We start from the raw sequence: 19,901 nt of genomic DNA, 5'->3' as shown, positions 1-19,901 counted from the left end.
CAGCGTGAAGTGCTCCTCCCTTTCCCAACAAAGCGGGTCACCACTCTCCGTTCACATTTCCAGCATTACGCCTTTTATTCCGCCGGTACCAGAGCTCATTCACTGCCGGAGAGGGTCGGGGGGGTGCATGGGATCCCCCGGCCCCACACCGGCCCCCCCGTGAAGGCCCCGTGGGCTGGAGGGGTTCTCGTCTTCCCCAGCCGGCGGCCCCCTCCCGGGCCCACGGGGGACACGCCGCCAGTGTCCGCAGAGTTGCGGAGGGAGCCCCTGGTCCCTGCCACCCCCAGCTCCGCTCCCAGCTGGAGCCCGGGCTCCCGAAGAGGAAAGTGTGCGAAACTGCAACTGAGTGGCGTTGTTGCGCCGGCAGCGGAGGCTGCGTCCCTTGCACGCAGAGCGGTGAGCGGAGCTGGGGAAGCAGCTGGAAAATGCCCAGCGGTACTTTCACTGCGGCCAGGCCCGGCGCTCCCTGACTCCCTCCCCTCCTCCCTTCCCCTCCCCGCCCCGCTGGCCCCACGGCCTGGCACCCCTCGGAGCCCGGCCCGCGGGCGAGGGGGGTGAGCGCGTGTGAGTGTGCGGGAGAGTGTGTGCACGCGTGAGTGTGTGTGTGTGTGCACGCGTGTGTGTGTGTCTGTGTGCGGTGTCGCACCTGCCGGCGATGCCAGCGGCCGGGCTGCCCGCCGGGGCTGTGCCGCCGCTCGCTCTCCCCGCCGCCGCCGCCGGCCGCCGCCGCTGCTTGCGCTGGGCATGTCTCTGGGGCCGGCGGGGCCCCGGCTCCCTCCGCTCCTCGGCTTATGGACGGCGGCAGTAGCAGCGCTAGCAAGCGAGCGAGCGAGCAACCTGCACCAGGACTGCGCGGAGGAGTGGGAGCCCGCGATGCTTTGGCCTCAGTACTTTTCCTTAGCCTGTCTGGCTAAGCAGGGCCATTGCTGCCTCCGCTGCTGCTGCTAGACACACCACACACACCAACATCAGGAGGGGGAAAAGTAAGGGAGAGAGGAGAAAAAAAAAAAAATCCCAGGAAGATGGCGCCCACCAAGCCAAGCTTTCAGCAGGATCCTTCCAGGCGAGAACGGTAACACTTTCTCTTTATTGAACCTGCAGCAGCAGCAGCAGCAGCCGCAGCAGCGCCGGGCCGGGCCGCCGCCGCCGCCGGGGGCCGGGGCTGGCTGCCATGCCGGGGTGGGGGGACCTGCCGCCGGCACCCGCTGCTCGCACAGCCGGGCACCGGGAGTTCCTCCTAGTGCGTACCGCCAGCCGCACACACACACACACACACACACACACATACACAGACAGGCAGACGCGCACAGACACACAGACACAAGGGGAGCCGCACAGCAGCGGCCCCGCTCCCGCAGCCGCACCGCCGCGGCTTGCCGGAGCCGGTGCTTGGCGGGGCGCGTTGGCGAGCGGGCGTGTGTATGTCTGTGTGTGCGGGGAGGCGGGAGCCCCCCCGGGCGGCCCCCCGCGCTCGGCGGCCCCGGGGGCGCTGGGGCGCCGCGCCAGGCCCGGCTTGCCGGGCGGCGGGGCCGGCCCCGCCGGTACGGTTCAAGTGCGGCTAGGCCGGAGCGGAGGGGCCGCGCCGCCAGCTGAGCCCCCGGGGCTGCCCGGCCCGGCCCCCGCGACCCGCCGCCGGGCCGTGGGTGGTGGCGCCCCCCGGGGCGGGCAGAACGGAGCCGGTGCGCGGGAGGCGGTGCGGCGGTGCAAGGGGCCCGAGCGGGAGGAGGGGGCCGGGAGGAGGGAGGGGGGTCGCGCTACCCCCCGTTTGGTTCCCGGCCCGCCGGCTGCCCCATAGACTTTTGTTGGGGGAGAGCGCTTGCTATTAATCTGCTCTGCTGGTGACACGAATTGCCCGTAGCGGATTTGTTCTAGTAAAGTGAATCTTTCTAGAAGTGACTGGTAGGAAACAGGAGTACAAGTTCGTGTGATGTTACTTTGTGATTCTTACAAAGTGCTCAAAGCTCCATTGCTACACTTGGAGGATACGTATGCCCAGGCGGAGAGCAGCCAGAGGGTTTGGAGTGAGCTTTTTCCCCCCTCCTCCCTCCCACTTCAGCGTTACCCGTGAAGTAGGTAAGGGATGAGGAAGGTTCCTGGTTAGTTGTAAAAATGGAAATTAGCATTAAGACAGCTTTTAAAAGTAGCTCGATCATGTGTTACTCAGTTTATATTTCACAGCACAAGTCTGAAAAATATTAAAAAAAAAAGTCTAGGGAATCAGTCTCATTTTAATCTTCATTTCAAACTTAGAGGTTTTTAGTATGATCAGCATTGCTAGTATAACTTCCAAACCCAGCAGATTTTATCTAGCTGTGCCATTTTTCCTAAGGAAGCAGGCTGCCCGATATCAGAAAACCATACATTTCATATTTGCCATTGAAGTGTTAGTGCGGCAGTGTTAGATCCATTAGTATTAACTGTTGCACTTTGACAAGGCTATATATTGATATGTAGCAGAATTTGGAGATGCACATAATGGGAAAACAGTGCACCCTCAGAAGTCAATGACCTAACTTACAGATTTTCATCTTCAACTATAAATATTTATTTTTTTTAAATCTCCATTTCAGTGGCTGCAGAGGCGTTTCTACTGTGTTAATAACACTTATAGCAGCAGGCTTCTCTCCTGCAGAGTTCTTTGTTGGAAAAACAATTTGTATCAATAAGTCCTCTCGTCCCCCCCAACACACAATTCTGCTGCCTTCTTTCTGAGAATGGTACTATATTAGTGCTAAGTGTATTTGCCAGGATAGCTTCAGTAATCTCTCCAGCAGAAGCATATTTGTGTGCCATTTTGGGAATTTCTCTGAGATAGGAATCTTGAAGATAGAATTAATTTCTAGGGGAAACTTCATAGCCTGTGCATGAGTGCTTTCTTTATCACCTGTCTCCATTTGGCATTCGGAGAAGGTAAATCAAAGTGCGCGATTTGTTATTCTGCTCCACTTGAGAGCTGAACTAAATAACACTTGGTCTGAAATTCTGATTGAAGTTGTAGGAGGATATACTGTATTTAATTTAATGCCCTTTAATAGCATCTTCTTGTTCAGCTCTGATGCTGTCATTTTAAAGGTTGGATCAGAGTAGTTTTTCCCTGTAGGGAGTGGGAGGAGTAATCATTTCAGGGGAAAAAAGTAGTCTAAATTCCTAGAACACTAATAGCCACAAACTTGGCCTAGTGTCCAAGCGGTTGTTTTTTTTGCCCTTAGGGCTCACTTTGTTATCACTCTTTACAACACTCTGAATAGTTCAGGTATAACTATTACATGTAGAAACTGATGACATTTTTTTGTAGCATAAATAACAGCAATTTGTTTGTTCCTTGAAAAAAAAAGAAAAAACAATGTTTTGGAGAAGATCGATCAGTGCTTCAATAAACAGGCACTCATGTACATCTTATTGAAAGTTATGTAACGTGCTCCTGAAGTCTTGCATGTAACTGTTTATCTAAGCTGTCTGTACACATCCTTCCAGCTGTGTGCGCCAAGCTTTTAGAGCACAGGCGCAGTCCAGTTACCTACGGGGTTTTGCAGGCTCTTCTTAGATGCTACTTGGGTAAACTAGTTCACAGGATTAAGAGTCCTGGAAGTGAACTTTGTGTACGTTGTTTGTTTGGTCTTCATTTCCACAATATTTAAGTAGACAGTGTTACATTTTTTTCAGCAAAAGGTGAGTGGTTACAAAACAGCTGTAAAAAGCAGCAATCTCTGATGCAACCAAGTACTTGATTTGAAGCATTTTTTTTTCACTTGTTTAGGTTTTCTAAACATTTGAAAAGTTACACACATTTGCTTGATTTTCTTTTTAACTGTGAGTCTTACCAAATTTTCCAGTCACAGTAGCAGTTTAGGTTTTTTTTTTCAATTGCATATACCCAAGAAAATGAAACAGACAGAAGTGTCATGCATGTGATATGCCAGCATTGATTTGTAAAGCATATAATAATATTGGAGTGCTATTGGTTTAAAGTGAAAGAGAAAAAAAACCCTTTATTTTGGCATTTCTTTCTAGAGCATGAGCTTAAACACAGCAGTGATAAATGATGATATGCATTGTCTAACACTTGCTTTTATATAAATAGCTCCAGAAGATTGCTTAAATGATAATCGAAAATATGAAATAGGGTGGCCTTCATATCACAAGGCCAAGGGTCTACAAATGGAAAAACTGAAATAATGAAATATTTCCAAGGCAACAGACTGTCAACAAGAACAGTAATGCATGGGCATATCATAGAGCTACCAGAGAGGATATTAGATGTTATAGCTCTAGAGCCAGGAGTTATAATGACCTTTATTAAATAGAGCCCTCCCACATTACAACAATCTTTCCGATTTCTGATTTATGGATTAGCAGTCATACTACTCTTCATAATTTGAAACATTCTCCCACTGTATTTGATTTGCTGCATTTTCCTCCACTGGAATCATACATTATTTAGAGCTTACACGAGAGTATTGATCAACAAAAGTTATATCACATATTTTTAGTAAGTAATGGGATTCCAAATAACAAGGTTTTGTCTGCAGCAATGTTTCTACATTCTTCACAGTACAACTATTTTTTTGTCTTACAAGTTACATCCAGTTAGCTTGTTTTCTACCAGTTTAATGGCATTAATATTCTAATGCTATATTATTAATAAGTTATAAGTAATTAGAGAGTTTTGCTACTAGATTAATACAGCATCCAGAGCCATAGGTATCTTTAAGAGAATATCGGGATATATTGGCAACATCTGTCTCTGTTATTAGTGTCTCACTTGAATTTTGGAGTCTAATATACTGGCAGTTTCAAATCACATTTGTTTGAACCTTGGCACACAAGTTGCCAGCCCAGATGGGAATTTTACTGCAAGAGTGATGTAAAACAGTTGGTGCAAATTGACGTTCTAGGCATCAGTTTCATCAGCATCCTTCCTAAAGAGTACAATGTTTAAATAAATGTTTGTTTTCATAAAACAATCCTTATAACAATACCTCCTTTCTTGGAAAACTTAGTTTAAGAGAAGTAGTTTGAATAACTGATCCTGACCACGAAGAATAACTATTAACATTAGTTTTATTAACATTTTGGGACTGATTCTGCTCCCACTGACGTCAGTAAGATGAAGCTGTTTTACAGACATGGTAGAATTTAATTTGCTATCAATTAAGCAATAAGGGGGGTTGGGGGGGGGCTTGGAATTTAATAATATGAGACCATTTCCTGAAATGTCATCTGATGTGAATAAACCTTACGTTGACCCAGTCCATCCAATACAGTTTATGTTGTTGTCACTAGTAGCTTTTGCAGGTGTAAAAGCATCTCCTGTGGGATGAGATTTCAGCATTAGTCACATTGTTTCAAAATGAATGGAGCAAACTTGTTCTGCAGGATGTCAGTTGGAAATTTGTGTTTACATTGTACACAGAAGATATTTTTAAGGTACATGGCCAAGGTTTTGCATTTTCATCCCAGTCATTTGTTTCTTTGGTTGGTTTGGCTTTCTTTTTTTATCTTTTCTTTTCTTCTTTGTGGGTTTTTTTTCTTTTTTTTTTTTTTGAAGCTGCCGAAGATTTATGGCCATGAGAGGAAATGTTTTTAAAATTCATTTAATAATAATAGCATTTTTTTCAAAAGAGGCAATTTCTTTCTATGTAATATTTATAAGGCTACTACATGTTATCTTTAACATACAAAGTCCCATTAGTGCGAATGAGGTGTGTGACTTTTTGTTTAATGGGACTTTGCATAATAAGGATAATTTGTAATAATATTGCATTTTGCTGCATAAGAAGATGTGCTATAGTAAGAATATAATGGTTGCTGCCATGTCTTATATGACTAGAGCATTGTTCTGTGACTAGCTCGAGCAGTAGTTTCACTATACACAAAGTCCTAGTCAAATGAATAGGACCGTTGTGCCATTGATTTGAACAGGACTTTGAGTAGTAAAAATATTCGTTAATGTTGTATGCTCTAGTAGTATATTACATAGGACAGAGGGGGTATGGTAAGGGTAGGATAGTGTTTGTATCTGTAACTTGCAGAATTGGACCCTGTCTTTGGGAGAATACTGAATTCAAGCTATATCTTAATTTTTAAAAGGTTATGAATGAAATTATGCATGTAATTGAAATATACTACAGAGAATCTCAAGGAAGGATAAAAGTATTTTTACCATATAATTCAATAGATATGAATTTGTTCTCAGTGAGATCACAATAACAAACTTTAGCATACTTAGTGAGAGAACGAGTGAACTTTGCATCTGTGTGTTACTATAGAAAGCAAAAGTCTTGAGATTCTCGAGTGAAAATGGAGCAGTCCTTAAAGAAATTTTGCTGTCAGCCTGCTGCAGCTAGATACTGAGAGTTATGCCAGCCCTTACTCGGCACTCTGCATGCCGGCAAGAGTCGGGCATGTTAAAGAACAAGTGATATGTAAGCAACAATTTGAAACAAGTTACCAAAAGCAGGTTATTGAAGATTTCTTAACAGACTATTTTCCCAGCCTTTCATATATGTTGAATTTTGGAGTTTCACTCTTTGATTGTATCTTGTCATTTGTCTGTTCTAGGGAACTTCTCACTGATGTACAATGTCTGGAGAAGACTTTTATATTAATACTGAGTATTTCTGTAGATATGTGTCTTTCTGTATCTTAGTGTGTTTTGAATGGTCTGTAAACACTATTCTGCACAATTTACTCATGAGATAGTTACACACAAAAGATTCTTGAGAAGTAGCAGAAGTGGAAGAAGATGTCAATGTTAGCACTAGGAATAAAATTCCAGCCCCCATTTTGACTCTGTATTCAAAGATTACACTGCCTTCGTTAGAGGGATTCACGTTTCTTTTACAGGCAACACCTCCACTGAAATAAAGTGCTTTCAGAAAATGGCTTGATTGCAATTTAAAATTAGCTGTTAGCTTGATATATAATAAAAGTTCAACACTTATGTTAAATAATTTAAGTGGAGAAGTACTATTCCATTACCTGAAGGCATGTTAGGTTTACATATATATATAATGAACTTACAGGATATAACCTGAATAATATGTATGTGTGTAATCTACAATAATGTCTCTGGGGCTTGGATTTTCTGAAGAGCCTATTGGATTTAGGCATCCAGCACATACTGCATTTCAGTGAAATGTGGGCACCTAAATCCTATAAGCCCCTTTTAAAATACTTGCCTGGGAATTTTGTCTCCAGCAGGAATTTAGAGCCAACTTCATTACACATTAAATTGTTTTAAACTGAATTTTATTGAGTAATGAATAGTCTTTAAACAGTCATTTTGGATTAAATCCTGAAAGGTTATAGTTTTACTCAAATTTAGGCACATTATTGATATATTATGATGGGGAAGGATTTTTTTCCTCTCTTCCTTACGTTTCATATTTGAAAGTCATGTGCAAACTCACATTTATGATCAGTTTACCCACAGCTTAGGCTGATATGAGTTAGGTAGTTCAGAATTGTTCTGCCAAAGCTGTAACTAATTTAGCAAAAGTATAACATACCAAATTTTAGACGAATGCTTGTTAGAAAGCTGTTTTTTCTTAGAGATGATGGGAGGCAGAATTTGTTCCTTTGTGGGAAAAAAATGTAAGTGGGCAGTCTTCACAGGTCAAGGTTGAGGTCAATAGAAAGAACTGAGTCACTGAATCTGTACAGTGCTGGCAGCAGGATTAAAAAAGGAAAAAAGTCTTAAAAAAGAGTATAGCTGCCAGTGGTACTTATCCTTCAACCTTCACAGCTGCAAAAAAAAACCCAACCAGAAATAAGCAGCTGATTTTGTTTGTCTGACTAAAGTTAAGTGCAGGATTGACATGTTTGCTTCACCTCTGCATAAATTACTAACAGTATGGACAGGAGGTTCTCAAGAAAAACTTGTTAAAACCCAAACCTGTTTTCTATGGGTAAATAACAAATAGAAGATGAATAGAAAAAGAGAAACAAATGCTTTGGGCTGATTTATATATTCAGTCTTTCTGAGATGCTGTTCAGTTTCACAACAAAACTTGCATTTCTTGTGGAAAAGCAAAAGTACAGTAATTTTTTTCAACGGCTGAATGAGCTAGATAAATGGTACTCAAGTAGCAGTGTTTGAAGGATCCAGGTAGTTTACTAAAGTATCTTAATTAATTGGATGTTCACTTTAATAGTGAGGTTTCCTGTTTGTAGGCAGAGCTCTGTAACAAGAACATGTATTTGATACATAAATGATATAGATATGATTTCAAAAGGACTATTTTTATTCAAGATCTCTTTTTACTAAACAATTGTTTCAGATTAACAAACAAGAAGAAATAAATGGAGGTGACAGAAAATACAGACTTCAGATGAGAAGCATGTTAGAAAAGATGCAGCAGATTCCAGATCTTTCAAACAAATTTGCTGTTCTTTTTATCAATTGCTCTGCTTACACTCAAATTTGAAAACTAAGTGGTGCTGTCTTTCCTTTTATTCTTTTGTTAATGGGAAGAAAAGTGCTTCTCTACAGAACTGTGATTTGGAAACTGTTATTCCATGCTATTTGAGGGCTGGTTTTCAATTTCTGTTTTTGTATCACTTCTCAAGACCAGAATAGGAGGCTGTAGGGTATAGCAAACACTGTAAATCCCTTCTTCTCCCCCCCAGAATTACTTGACATTCTGAATGTGCATCTTTAGGAACATCCAGTATTTAGATTCTGGATTTAGAAATCTTCTCGGAGTGTTTATTTTGTTTGTTTGTTTGTTAATGTTTTTGATCACTACTGACAAAAAAAAAAGGAAAAGAAGAAAAGAAAGTATTTAAGTTCTATTCATAACTTATTTTTTTCTTGTGGCAATTATCATATATTACAATTTTTGTTCGTTTCCAATAGGAACAAACCCCAAAATGAAGGGAATGTCTTTTAACTGTGAAAGAATGGCAGAATATTCTACCTGAAAACCCAATTTAAAATTTTGTTGTATTTATTCTGGATTTTAGTCATTGTGAGGAAAACTTTAAAAGATTTTCCACTGACTTGTATACATGTATACACAAAGTGTAGGCATATGTAGATAGACACAGTATATGTATTTGCCTGAAAGAAAATAACGCCAGTTGCTTGTCTTCAGCAAGCTATAAATGTCTTACTTTAGATAAAGTTGAATGTAAATGCATGCATTGGAATGATGATTTTTTCCCTCTAATGCTGTGAGGGAAAAGTAGGCTCATCCCTTTTTTTTGCACATTTTTATTGTTCTGTGTAAATGTAATTTGTTAATCCTGTGAAATTTGTCATAGATAAATTTGCTTGGATTATCTTGTCACCACCGTATCTGCATTCTTTTGTTCATTGCTTATTCATAATTTAACAGTCTGGCAGTGAGCCTTTTTGGGATGCTCACAAAAGATATATGACCTCTACCAGCTGCTACTATAACCTGCAGAATGCACAGCAAGACATTAGAAACGTGAGGATTCCTCTACTGATTAAAGTGCTCTTCATTTAAACAGTCTGTTCATAAGAATCTCAGGAATCTTTGTGGATAGCAGTTTTGATTTTTCTTTTATCACAAAATTAGTTTTTGGTGATTTTTTCTTTTTTTTTTTCCCCCGAGTGGGAAAACTAACATTGACTCTTAAGATGGTGGTGCTTTGCTTTCAGATGGACTAATGGAAATTAAATCCCTTATTATATATGCATATGTATACATAAGTGTGCATGTGGATATACACATTTACATATATCTGTACCTATCTTTACCTATGCATGTGTATATATATGTATATTTCCTGCAGTTTTACAGTGGGAGAAATTAGTACCCCTTTACTTATGCATGTGTATATATATATGTATATTTCCTGCAATTTTACAGTGGGAGAAATTAGTACCCATGTGTGTTATTTTAAAACTAACTCTTCTATTAGGATATTTTTCGGCACATATTATTATGCAGTACTAATTTACAGAAGAGTTGTCTGATTTAACCCTGCTTTACCCTCAGCATCTTACAGATTGTGTTGTGTAAATACTTGATATTATACAGTACATGAAAGACATTAAGTAGAATGTCACTTGAAGTGTAACAGCATTTTAGATTTTCATTATTTTCCCGACTCAGTTTAGCATATAAATTTTTTTCCTTTTTTACTTTCTTTTTTTTCTTCTTATCTGCAGATCAGCTTGTGAGTAATGGCTAGTTTTTACCTCCCCTTTGTGCTGGCACATGATTATAGTTCAAAATAATTCATTGCTAATCCATGCAGTATTGGTTCATCTCCATCACTCTGTTTTGTGATTAGAGCCTCAGGCCTGTAAGAACATCCTTCTGTACAGTTTTCTATCCTGATTTTTCTTTGACTGCAATCAGTATTTTAAATAGTCCTGTCATTACTGTTCACCCACCAATCCTTTTGCATTTGTCAAAAATGTATCAATTGCAAGAAATTAATATTTTGGTAAGGTTGTTTCTTAAAGGTTTATGAAAAATATAAGTGTTTTTCACTGCAGTACATCTCCAGCAGTGGTGTATATATAGGTCTTGGTTCATCTCAGCCGATGATGGAAATCTGACTTGAGTGTTTCATTTTTCCTTAGCAGTCTGAATTTTCTATGTACTTATTTACATTAGGTGCCTTATGAAGTCCAGGATCTTAAAGAGAAACAGTGTCTTTTTGAAATAGACTATAGTAGAATAGTAATTACAGTCTTGTCATTCTTAACACAACATTTCAAACAGAGCTGGTGTAAAATAAAGCTGACAGAGGAACTTTTAAAATATATAGGGCCTGATTCTACTATGATTACTCTGGTTGAAGTCACTGTCTGTTGGGTCAGATATGAGCTGATACGATGCTAGACCTGGGATTATATGATAATAATGATATTGTACCTTGATCAGATTTAAATTTAATATTTCCAGATTATGAAACAAGTCCATCATTTTATTTCACATCAAATAATGCCAGTTTTATGAGAAGGTCATCTAAAAGATTTTTCAAGACTTTGTTTCAGTATTGAGTAGTCCTGTGTTCCTTTTAATAATTACTTTCATCTCATTGTAGCCGTGTGTTTGAAAGTGTAGGTCAATAAGGATGATCGCATTCAGAATTTCATGATCTGTGTAGTGGAACAAATTGAAAGCAAAGCCTGTATCAATCACTGTGAAGGGAGGGTTAATTGTTACTGCTTCTCAAGCCTCTGGACAGATAAACCAGTAATGAAATACTTATTGCTCTGATATGTGAATGGTTAAGGATGAAACAATGGAAACTGAAGCAGTCTTCAAAGATAACAAAAAAAAAGGCAAAGAAAAAAAGAATAATCTGGACTAAAGTAAGATACTGTATATGCTGTGTATTAACATTTTAAAAGTAATTTTTTTTTCAGTCTAATATAGCCTTCTAGTAATGATGTAAGACAGCAGAGTGTATTAGGTTTCTAAAGAGAATATAAATATGAATTTGAAATCTTTTATTATGCAAACAAATGGTTTACATGAAGTCTGGACCTTACGTAAATGTAACATTTCTAGCATTAAGTGTTTTCTCTTCTTTGTTTTTCATTTGTGGTACCATTAAGTGTTTTATTTTGTTTGTTGGGGTTTTTTGTTCCTTTTTTTTTTCCTTTAAAAGCACAGCTGTATTTACTAAATCGAGTATGTTTTGTTTCCTTGTGAAGTCATTTTAAAGCATTTTGTCTACAGCCAACCAGGACTCTAACAGACTGTTTAAAGATAGAAGCAGCAAAATAAAAATGAGTGCAAAACCAAATTATGATATTACAGTAAACATTTAACTATTTCTAGAATGTGAACTTAACATTTTAAACATCTGTTAGTTACTTATATGTTGAAATATATGCAAAAATATTTAGCCAAATTGAAGTCTTAGGCCCATGACAATCATCTCAACACAGTGGGTAGTTCTGAAAATTAATGAGAATGATAATACTGTAAAGACTGTTCCAGAGTTTGCCCAAATTCATTATCTAAGACTCTTGTTAAGAACATCTCAAAGAATTTTAACCAGGAAAATATATTAATGGTTCAAAAGCATTTTTCAAAATGGTGATTTATAAAAGTATAATGGAATTATATATGCAAGAGCTGTAGTTAGAAACACAAATAACAGAGGAGCAGCACATTATGAAGGAACATTTTCCAATAGCTAGGGTACTTGGCTTTGATTTTGTCTATAGGTGTCAAGGTTTCTTTATGATTTATATTTCGGGGTGGAAGAAATGAAAAACTGAAGGCAACGTACAAATAAATATACTTTTGACTTCTTGTTAGTTACTTAATGAGGCCTATAGCTGCTTAAAAGCTGAGGAAAGTAATTAATAATTTTAGAACTGGTGTAAACGGCTTTTAGACAATCGAAAAGCACTTTTAGGAGGAAGGGTGCTGAGACACATCTTTAGATTTCTCTTCAGAATGTTAAGAATTTCCTGTTGCCTGTTTCCTGATGGGATTGACGCAGCTGTGTATCATATGGAATGAAAGAGGAACCGAGTGCCTGACTTTGTTTTATGCACGTCCTTTATTTAACAAAATGTATCTGTTGATTTTTTTCTTTCTTTTTTTTTTTTTTTGTCAGCAGATCACTGCTGTGAATGCTATGCACATAATTGTCCAAGTGGGAGCTAATTCTAATTAATCTATTTTCTAAGGGGCAGAAAGTTTTAATAACTAAAGTGTATTAGCTAAGAATTTTTTTCTTTTTTTCCTCCTTCCTTTTTGTGTGCAATGAAAAAGAAACCAGAATGTTTGGAAGATTACCGTGTCATTTCCATTTGTACTTTCAGAAGTCACTGATATATAGAAGTGTGTGTGAGAATGTGTGTGTGCATGTGTAGTCTTTGGAAAACAGAGCTTTTTACTCATTCTGGCTGTTTAGCAATCTGTAACACATCCACAAAACGGTTTTCATGGGAGAGGTGAATGCAAATTAGAGAGGAATGGGAGGGTCCAAAATAATTTTTAAACAGTAATTTTGATCTAGACTTCCCCCCTTCATGGGCAGATACTTTGAAGGGAATTTGAGGTAGGAAACTCTATTAAATTTTTCGGTAGTTTCCTTCCATAGTGAGAGAGAGCTTAGCAGAAGGTGGTTAACCTGGTTAACTGATCTGTGAATGGCTGAGGAAAAGGAGATGCAGATCCATAGCAATGGGGCCACTCTTCCACTTGTAGTCCAGTTCCTGGTAGACTCAGGAGCTGTGTCTCACTATGTGGTATATTACTCAGTTCCATTTGGAATTCACACTAGCTCAACATTAACTTGCTCAGAAGGCTGTATAAGGCAAATTAATTTTGCTGTACAAAAACCTCTAGGCATTGCAATCACATGAGCTATGTATTGTCATGCTATAGCCCTGTGCTACCAAAGCAGAAGCAAGCACAAATGCGGAGTGCATTGCTGTGATGAGCAGTAGTGCTAAGGGCATGTTAAAAGGCAGAGCAAAGGCATATATGACTAAACGGCGTGATCCCATTGGGTTGCTTCTAAGACAGTCTCTCCATGCCAAGATATGGATTTTTGTATCATTATATGAATTTAAATCTTAAGGTTTGATCCTCTCAACCTGCCAGTCAGCTGTGAAAAGTGTTGGCCATGTCCCTTGTTCTTTTGCTCTGTGACTTCTTGGCAAATGTCCTCTTTTTGCTGTCTTTGGATACTCTAATCACTTCTTCAGTGCATTCTTTGAAGGATCTTTCTCATTCACTATCCAGCTTTATGTGGGAGTTCTGCAACGTGTTGTCTCTCAGCCACCCCCTTTTTTTCCCCTTATTCTGCTCTTCATCTTTGCATAATCTTATGTGGAAAAACAATTTAAGTATCATTTTTTTTTGCAGATGATTCATAGGCTCATGGTATTTCTAGTTCTATGAAACTGTAGTCTTGCTTCTTTGTCATCTCCTCCTTTATTGCCTAGCTTAGACTCCCTTAGTCAAAACAGATCTTGTAGAGTGCTTTTCAAGCCCTCCATCTACTTTTCAGGATAGCACTGTAATTTGGCAGTCTCACTGATACAGACCTCTCCCTCATAGCTTAGTATTTAAAAAGACAAATAGAGTATTTGGTATTAGAAGGAAAGAAATAGAAAAACAAACAGAAAACATGAACATTGATATGATTATGTCAATCCATAAATCCAGAGTGTGTGCAGTCTATGTATTGTGTGTACTTTTGTTATCACAATTCCAAAAAAAATACTGTAGTTTGAGATAAGGGTATGAAGGCTGATGAGATATACGGAAGGAGTTTTGTCAGAGGAAAAGTTAAATAAAGTAAAATAATTCATTTTGGAAAAGATGTGACTGAGAGGAATTGGCTGTAGCATCATGCAAGGCCTCAAGAAGGCAATCAGGGAACAATTATTCATTAACTTTGTTATGAGAACAATGAAAAATCATGTGTAATTCTCAGGAAAGAGTTTTAAAACATTTAGCAGCAGTTGGTTTTTGTTGGTTTTGGGGCTTTTTGTGTGTGCTCCCCCTCTTCTGTGCAATATAAAATCATAGAATCATAGAATAATTAGGGTTGGAAAGGACCTCAAGATCATCTAGTTCCAACCCCCCTGCCATGGGCAGGGACACCTCACACTAAACCATGTCACCCAGGGCCCTGTCCTACTGGCCTTGAACACCGCCAGGGGTGAAGCATTCACAACGTCCTTGGGGAACCCATTTCAGTAGGTAAAGAACAGTAAAGAACTTCCTCCTTATATCCAGTCTAAACTTCCCCTGTTTAAGTTTGAATCCATTACCCCTTGTCCTATCACTACAATCCTTAATGTAGGGTCCCTCCCCAGCACCCTTAGAGGCCCCCTTCAGATACTGGAAGGCTGCTATGAGGTCTCCACGCAGCCTTCTCTTCTCCAGGCTGAACAGCCCCAACTTTCTCAGCCTGTCTTCAGTATAACATGATTGAATAGTGGAATTCCTTGACAAAGGATATTTTAGAGGTCAAAACATGAAGAGTTCAAAAATGGATAAGGCATTACTCTATTATGTCTCTGAGGAGCTATTAAATGTGATGGTGATGATGCAACTCAACTTTGTGAAATTTTTACACAGGTGACTGGTTGTTGACATGGGATATCATGGAAAGGAATACTCTATCTTTGCTAATTTTTTTTTATTGACCTAGTATAACTTTTGTTTTGTTCTTAAGTTCTTTGCATTTGGACTACATTAAGTCTTGCAGGCATTTTCTGCCTACCATCCGTGTTTTCCTGCCTACTCTTCAGTTACATGCTTACCCTCACTACCATTGAGAATTACTCTTTCTCCAGTCATATCTGTCAGAAATCCTCTTAACAGAGATAATTTTCAGAGTCACAGATAGTCTTTTTATATCCCCACTGGCCTCCCATCTCTGTTGTATGAAATACTGGTAACTTGTCCTAAGTTTCAAGCTCTTCTTCACCTGAATGATACCTTATCAATTTCTCCTTGTCAAGGTTTTCCTTCAAGTTATAACACCAGCCCTGTTGCCCATTTATTGTATTTGCAAACATGCATTTGTTTGATACCTTATAGTACTTATGCTGTACTATAGTACTCCTTTGTAACCTCACCTTTTGAGTTTATCTCTCCCTAATTATTCTATGATTCTATGATTTTATATTGCACAGAAGAAGGGGAGCACACACAACTTAGGAAGTTCCTTACCTGAAATGCCTACAAAGGCATGACACCATCAAGCTACTTCTAGCAAGATATCACTTCGTGTGATGCTATCTGCTGTTGCCTTACTGCTTCTAAATAGTTTCCTATCTCTTATGATAAAATACTTGCACTGTAAGATTTTTTGGGAAGCTAGGGACCAGGTTAGGAAAGCTAAGGCCCAGTTAGAATTAAACTTGGCTAGGGATGTTAAAGATAACAGGAAAGGATTCTATAGGTACATTGCAAAAAAAGGACTAGGGACAACGTGGGCTATCAGGAGAACTGGCTACACAGGATCTGGAGAAGGCTGAGGTTAATGACTTTTTGCCTCAGTCTTCACTGGCAAATGCTCTGACCACACCACCCAAGTTTTGGAGGGCAGATGCAGGGACTGTGAGAATGAAGACCTTGGGCCAACTGTAGGAGAGGATCTGGTTCGAGACCATCTTAAGAACCTGAAAGTACAGAAGTCCATATAACCTGATGGAATCCATCCGCGGGTCCTGAAGGAGCTGGCAAATGAAGTTGCTAAGCCACTGTCTACCATATTTGAAAAATCATGGCAGTCAGGTGAAGTTCCTGATGACTGGAAAAAGGGAAATATAACCCCCATTTTCAAGAATGGGAAATGGATGACCTGGGGAATTACAAACCAGTCAGTCTCACCTCTGTGCCTGGAAAAATCTGGGAGCAAATTCTCCTGGAAGGCATGCTAAGGCACATGAAAAACAACAAAGTGCTTGGTGACAGCCAGCATGGCTTCAGTAAGGGGCAATCCTGTCTGTTCAATTGGGTGGCCTTCTATGATGGGGCTATGAAACTGATGGACAAGGGTAGTGCAGTTGATGTCATCTACCTGGAATTGTGCAAAGCATTTGACACTGTCCCACATGACATCCTTGTCTCTAAAGTGGAGAGATATCAATTTGATAGGTGGACCACTCAGTGGGTAAAGAACCGGCTGGATGGCCACACGCAAAGAGTTGTGGTCAACGGTTCAATGTCCGGCTGGAGACCAGTAACGAGTGGGGTCCCTCAAGGATCTCTGTTGGGACCGATCTTGTTCAACATCTTTGTCAGTGACATGGACAGTGGGATTGAGTGCACCCTCAGCAAGTTTGTTGATGACACCAAGCTGTGTGGTTCGGTTGATACGCTGTAAGGAAGGAATGCCATCCAGAAGCACCTTGACACACCTGTGAGATGGGCTGATGCCAACCTCATGAAGTTTAACCATGACAAGTGCAAGGTCCTACACCTGTGTCAGAGCAATCCCAGGCACAGCTGCAGGTTGGGCAAAGAAGTGATTCAGAGCAGCTGTGAAGAGAAGGACCTGGGGGTGCTGGTCTACAAGAAACTTAACACAAGCCAGCAGTGGGAACTTGCAGCCCAGAAAGCCAACCGTATCCTGGGCTGCATCAAGAGGAGTGTGACCAGCAGGTCAAAGGAGGTGATCCTGCCCCTCTGCTCTGCTCTCATGGGACCTCACTTGGAGTATTGTGTGCAGTTCTGGTGTCCTCAACATAAAAAGGACATGGGACTGTTGGAACAAGTCCAGAGGAGGGCCACGAGGATGATCAGGGGACTGGAGCACCTCCTGAATGAAGACAGGCTGAGAAAGTTGTGGATGTTCAGCCTGGAGAAGAGAAGGCTGCGTGGAGACCTCATAGCAGCCTTCCAGTATCTGAAGGGGGCCTATAGGGATGTTAGGGATGGACATTTCATTAGGGACTGTAGTGGTAGGACAAGGGGTAGCGGGTTCAGACTTAAACAGGGTGATACAGTTCAGATTGGATAAACAGGGTGAACAGTTTAGATTGGATATAAGGAAGAAATTCTTACTTGTAAGGGTGGTGAGCACTGGAATGGGTTGCCCAAGGAAGCTGTGAATGTTCTATCCCTGATGGTGTTCAAGGCCAGGTAGGACAGACCCTTGGATGAGATGGTTTAGTGTGAGGTGTCCCTGGCCATGGCAGTGGGGGTTGCATCTTGATGATCTTAAGATCCTTTCCAACCCTAACTATTATGTGATTCTGTGATTCTATGATTTTATGATTTTGGGGGCTAGGGGCAGGGTTTTTGTCCTTTGTCACTCGGTTACCTGGTGGATGTCTTAGTCCTATGTTTACTGTTGCTAATCTAAATATTTATGTCAATAAAAAAAATTAAAATATAATGTATTGCCAGTCTTTGCTTTTGTATGTGCTTGGTTGATGTGGGATGCTGAGTGCCTCTAAGAGCAAGTGATGTCTTCTAAGTATTTCGAGGTATGAAAAGCTTTTATAAAATTCAGAGGAGATGGGACAAATTAATGGCTGAGAAATCCACTGGATGTTGCTAAGCACATATCTGTCTGAGGAAGTGGCTACGTTGAAAATGATTGGAGGCTGCAGGTTCATATCATATATGCTGTCAGTATTGTTACATTGTTCCTTGTAACTGCTTTTGGGGATTGTTGGAGATGGGATACACTGATTTGATCCAATATACCTGTTCTTGCTTGTTGTGTAGGATATTTCTGGAAGCTTTAGCAAGTATCTGTGGTGATTCTCTCTTAGAAAACTGTTGGAGAAAATGGCCTGAGCTGAGCAGTTTTGGCTACTGTTAATTTCAGCACATTTCATGAATGGCTATGAGATGTGTCACAGCTTAATTACACTGCTCATAATATATTTTTGTCTCGTGCTGATATGACTAAGGGACCTTATTGGGACTGTATGGACAAGACATCATATCATATGATGCCTTGGAAAAAAAACCCAACAGAGTCCCTGCTTTGAAGAGTTCATAATTTTAATTGCTGTTTGTCATTCATTTGTTGGAAAGGGTTTTTTGTAACATAGTAGTTAATTTTGCACTCATATTTGAAGTGTGATTTTTTTTACCATCAAGCAAAGTGGATATTAAGCAGGCTGAATTCAGCAAACTGAATGCTTGGATATTATTTTGATTGGTGAAACCCCAGTGGCATAAAATTAATTGCGGTGGTGACTTGTACATTGCAGTGAACTTCAGTGTGTTTTATACTATTTTTAAACTGGGATGCAATCTATTTTATACATTATAACAGTAAACAAAACCAACTAATAGTGATATGGACATTAATATAGAGGTCATACAGTCAAAATGTGATTTAATAACTTTTGTCAAACGTATGTAATATCAGTCCGTGTTATAATGTCTGTATTTATGTTATTTTTGGAGAAAAAAATAGTTCATAATAATGGTTTTGATGAATATCCAAGTTTGCATGCTAGCAGAAATGCTATTATTTGTGTAAATGTAATTAATTATATGCACAAGTATTTGAAGTCACATTTTTCCATTGTATCAGTGTAAACTTGGCAGTATTAGAAGGGCTTCAGATTTATTGAGGTAGCAGCAGGTATACAGATTTCTCTGCATAAGTTCCTCTAGCTTGAAACAATTTCTGTCAATCATGTCGATTTTTTAAGTAAAAGGAGGGGAAAAAGAAATTCTTTGTGGAATGCTGTTCATCAGAAGGTTTGTATCTATACCTAATGGAGATCTGATAATCAGGTCTGGTATCAGGAGGAGAGATTTTGAGGGTTCCAGGAGGGGAAATTGACATTTGGATCACCATATTTCCTAAGAACTTGAGAAGGAAAATGGTGTTGGTATTCTAGAAAAACACTGTATACTAATCTCACTGTGTAAACTTATGAATGAGCTAAATACAGCTCAGAAGCCTAAAGGAATGTTTTGGAAAGAGAGTGAAAGGAAGCTTGATTTGTTCCACAGTATATTTGGAAAAGGAGGAAACAGTCTGATTTATTTTAAGGTTTGAATGTGTATCATGGTCTTGAGCAGGTCCTGGGCTTAATGTGTGATGTCATGAGAGGCTTAGGCTATGGCTTGCTTCAAATCACAGAATAGCTGAGGTTAGCAGGGCCCTTTGTGGATCAACTAGTCCAACCTGCTCTTCTGAAGCAGGGTCGGTTATATCAGGTTGTCCAGTACTGTGCCCAGGTTTTGATTGTCTCTGTGGATGGAGATTCCACAATGTCCCTGACCAGCTTGTAGTCATGACAAAAAAGGTTTTCCTTATACTTGTTTGGAGTTTCCTGCATTCCAGCTTGTGTCTTTGCCTCTTGTCCTGCAGCTGTACACCTCCGCAAAGGGTGTGACTCCATCTTCTTCGTAGTGTTCCACTAGATAGCTGTAGACAGAAATGAGAGCTCTCTTTCACCTGCTGTTCTTATGGCTGAACTAACCTAGTTCTCTCAGCTTCTCCTGGTA

General features: G+C 40.2%; 1 protein-coding gene across 3 annotated transcripts in view; it reads left to right on the top strand.

Annotated features, from left to right (window-relative positions):
* Positions 1-891: 891 nt before the first annotated feature.
* The window catches only part of NPAS3 (neuronal PAS domain protein 3), a 607,091-nt gene continuing 588,081 nt past the window's right edge, over positions 892-19,901 (top strand). For all 3 annotated transcript variants that reach the window (XM_034061945.1, XM_034061944.1, XM_034061943.1), the window contains exon 1: positions 892-1,072. In XM_034061945.1, the coding sequence (XP_033917836.1) occupies positions 1,023-1,072 (50 nt within the window). In that variant the 5' untranslated portion in view covers positions 892-1,022. The remainder of the gene's footprint in view (positions 1,073-19,901) is intronic.

Source organism: Melopsittacus undulatus, chromosome 4 (genome assembly GCF_012275295.1).
Source record: "Melopsittacus undulatus isolate bMelUnd1 chromosome 4, bMelUnd1.mat.Z, whole genome shotgun sequence".
NCBI classification, from domain to species: Eukaryota; Metazoa; Chordata; class Aves; order Psittaciformes; family Psittaculidae; genus Melopsittacus; species Melopsittacus undulatus.
This window is presented reverse-complemented; position numbering and strand designations above follow the sequence as displayed.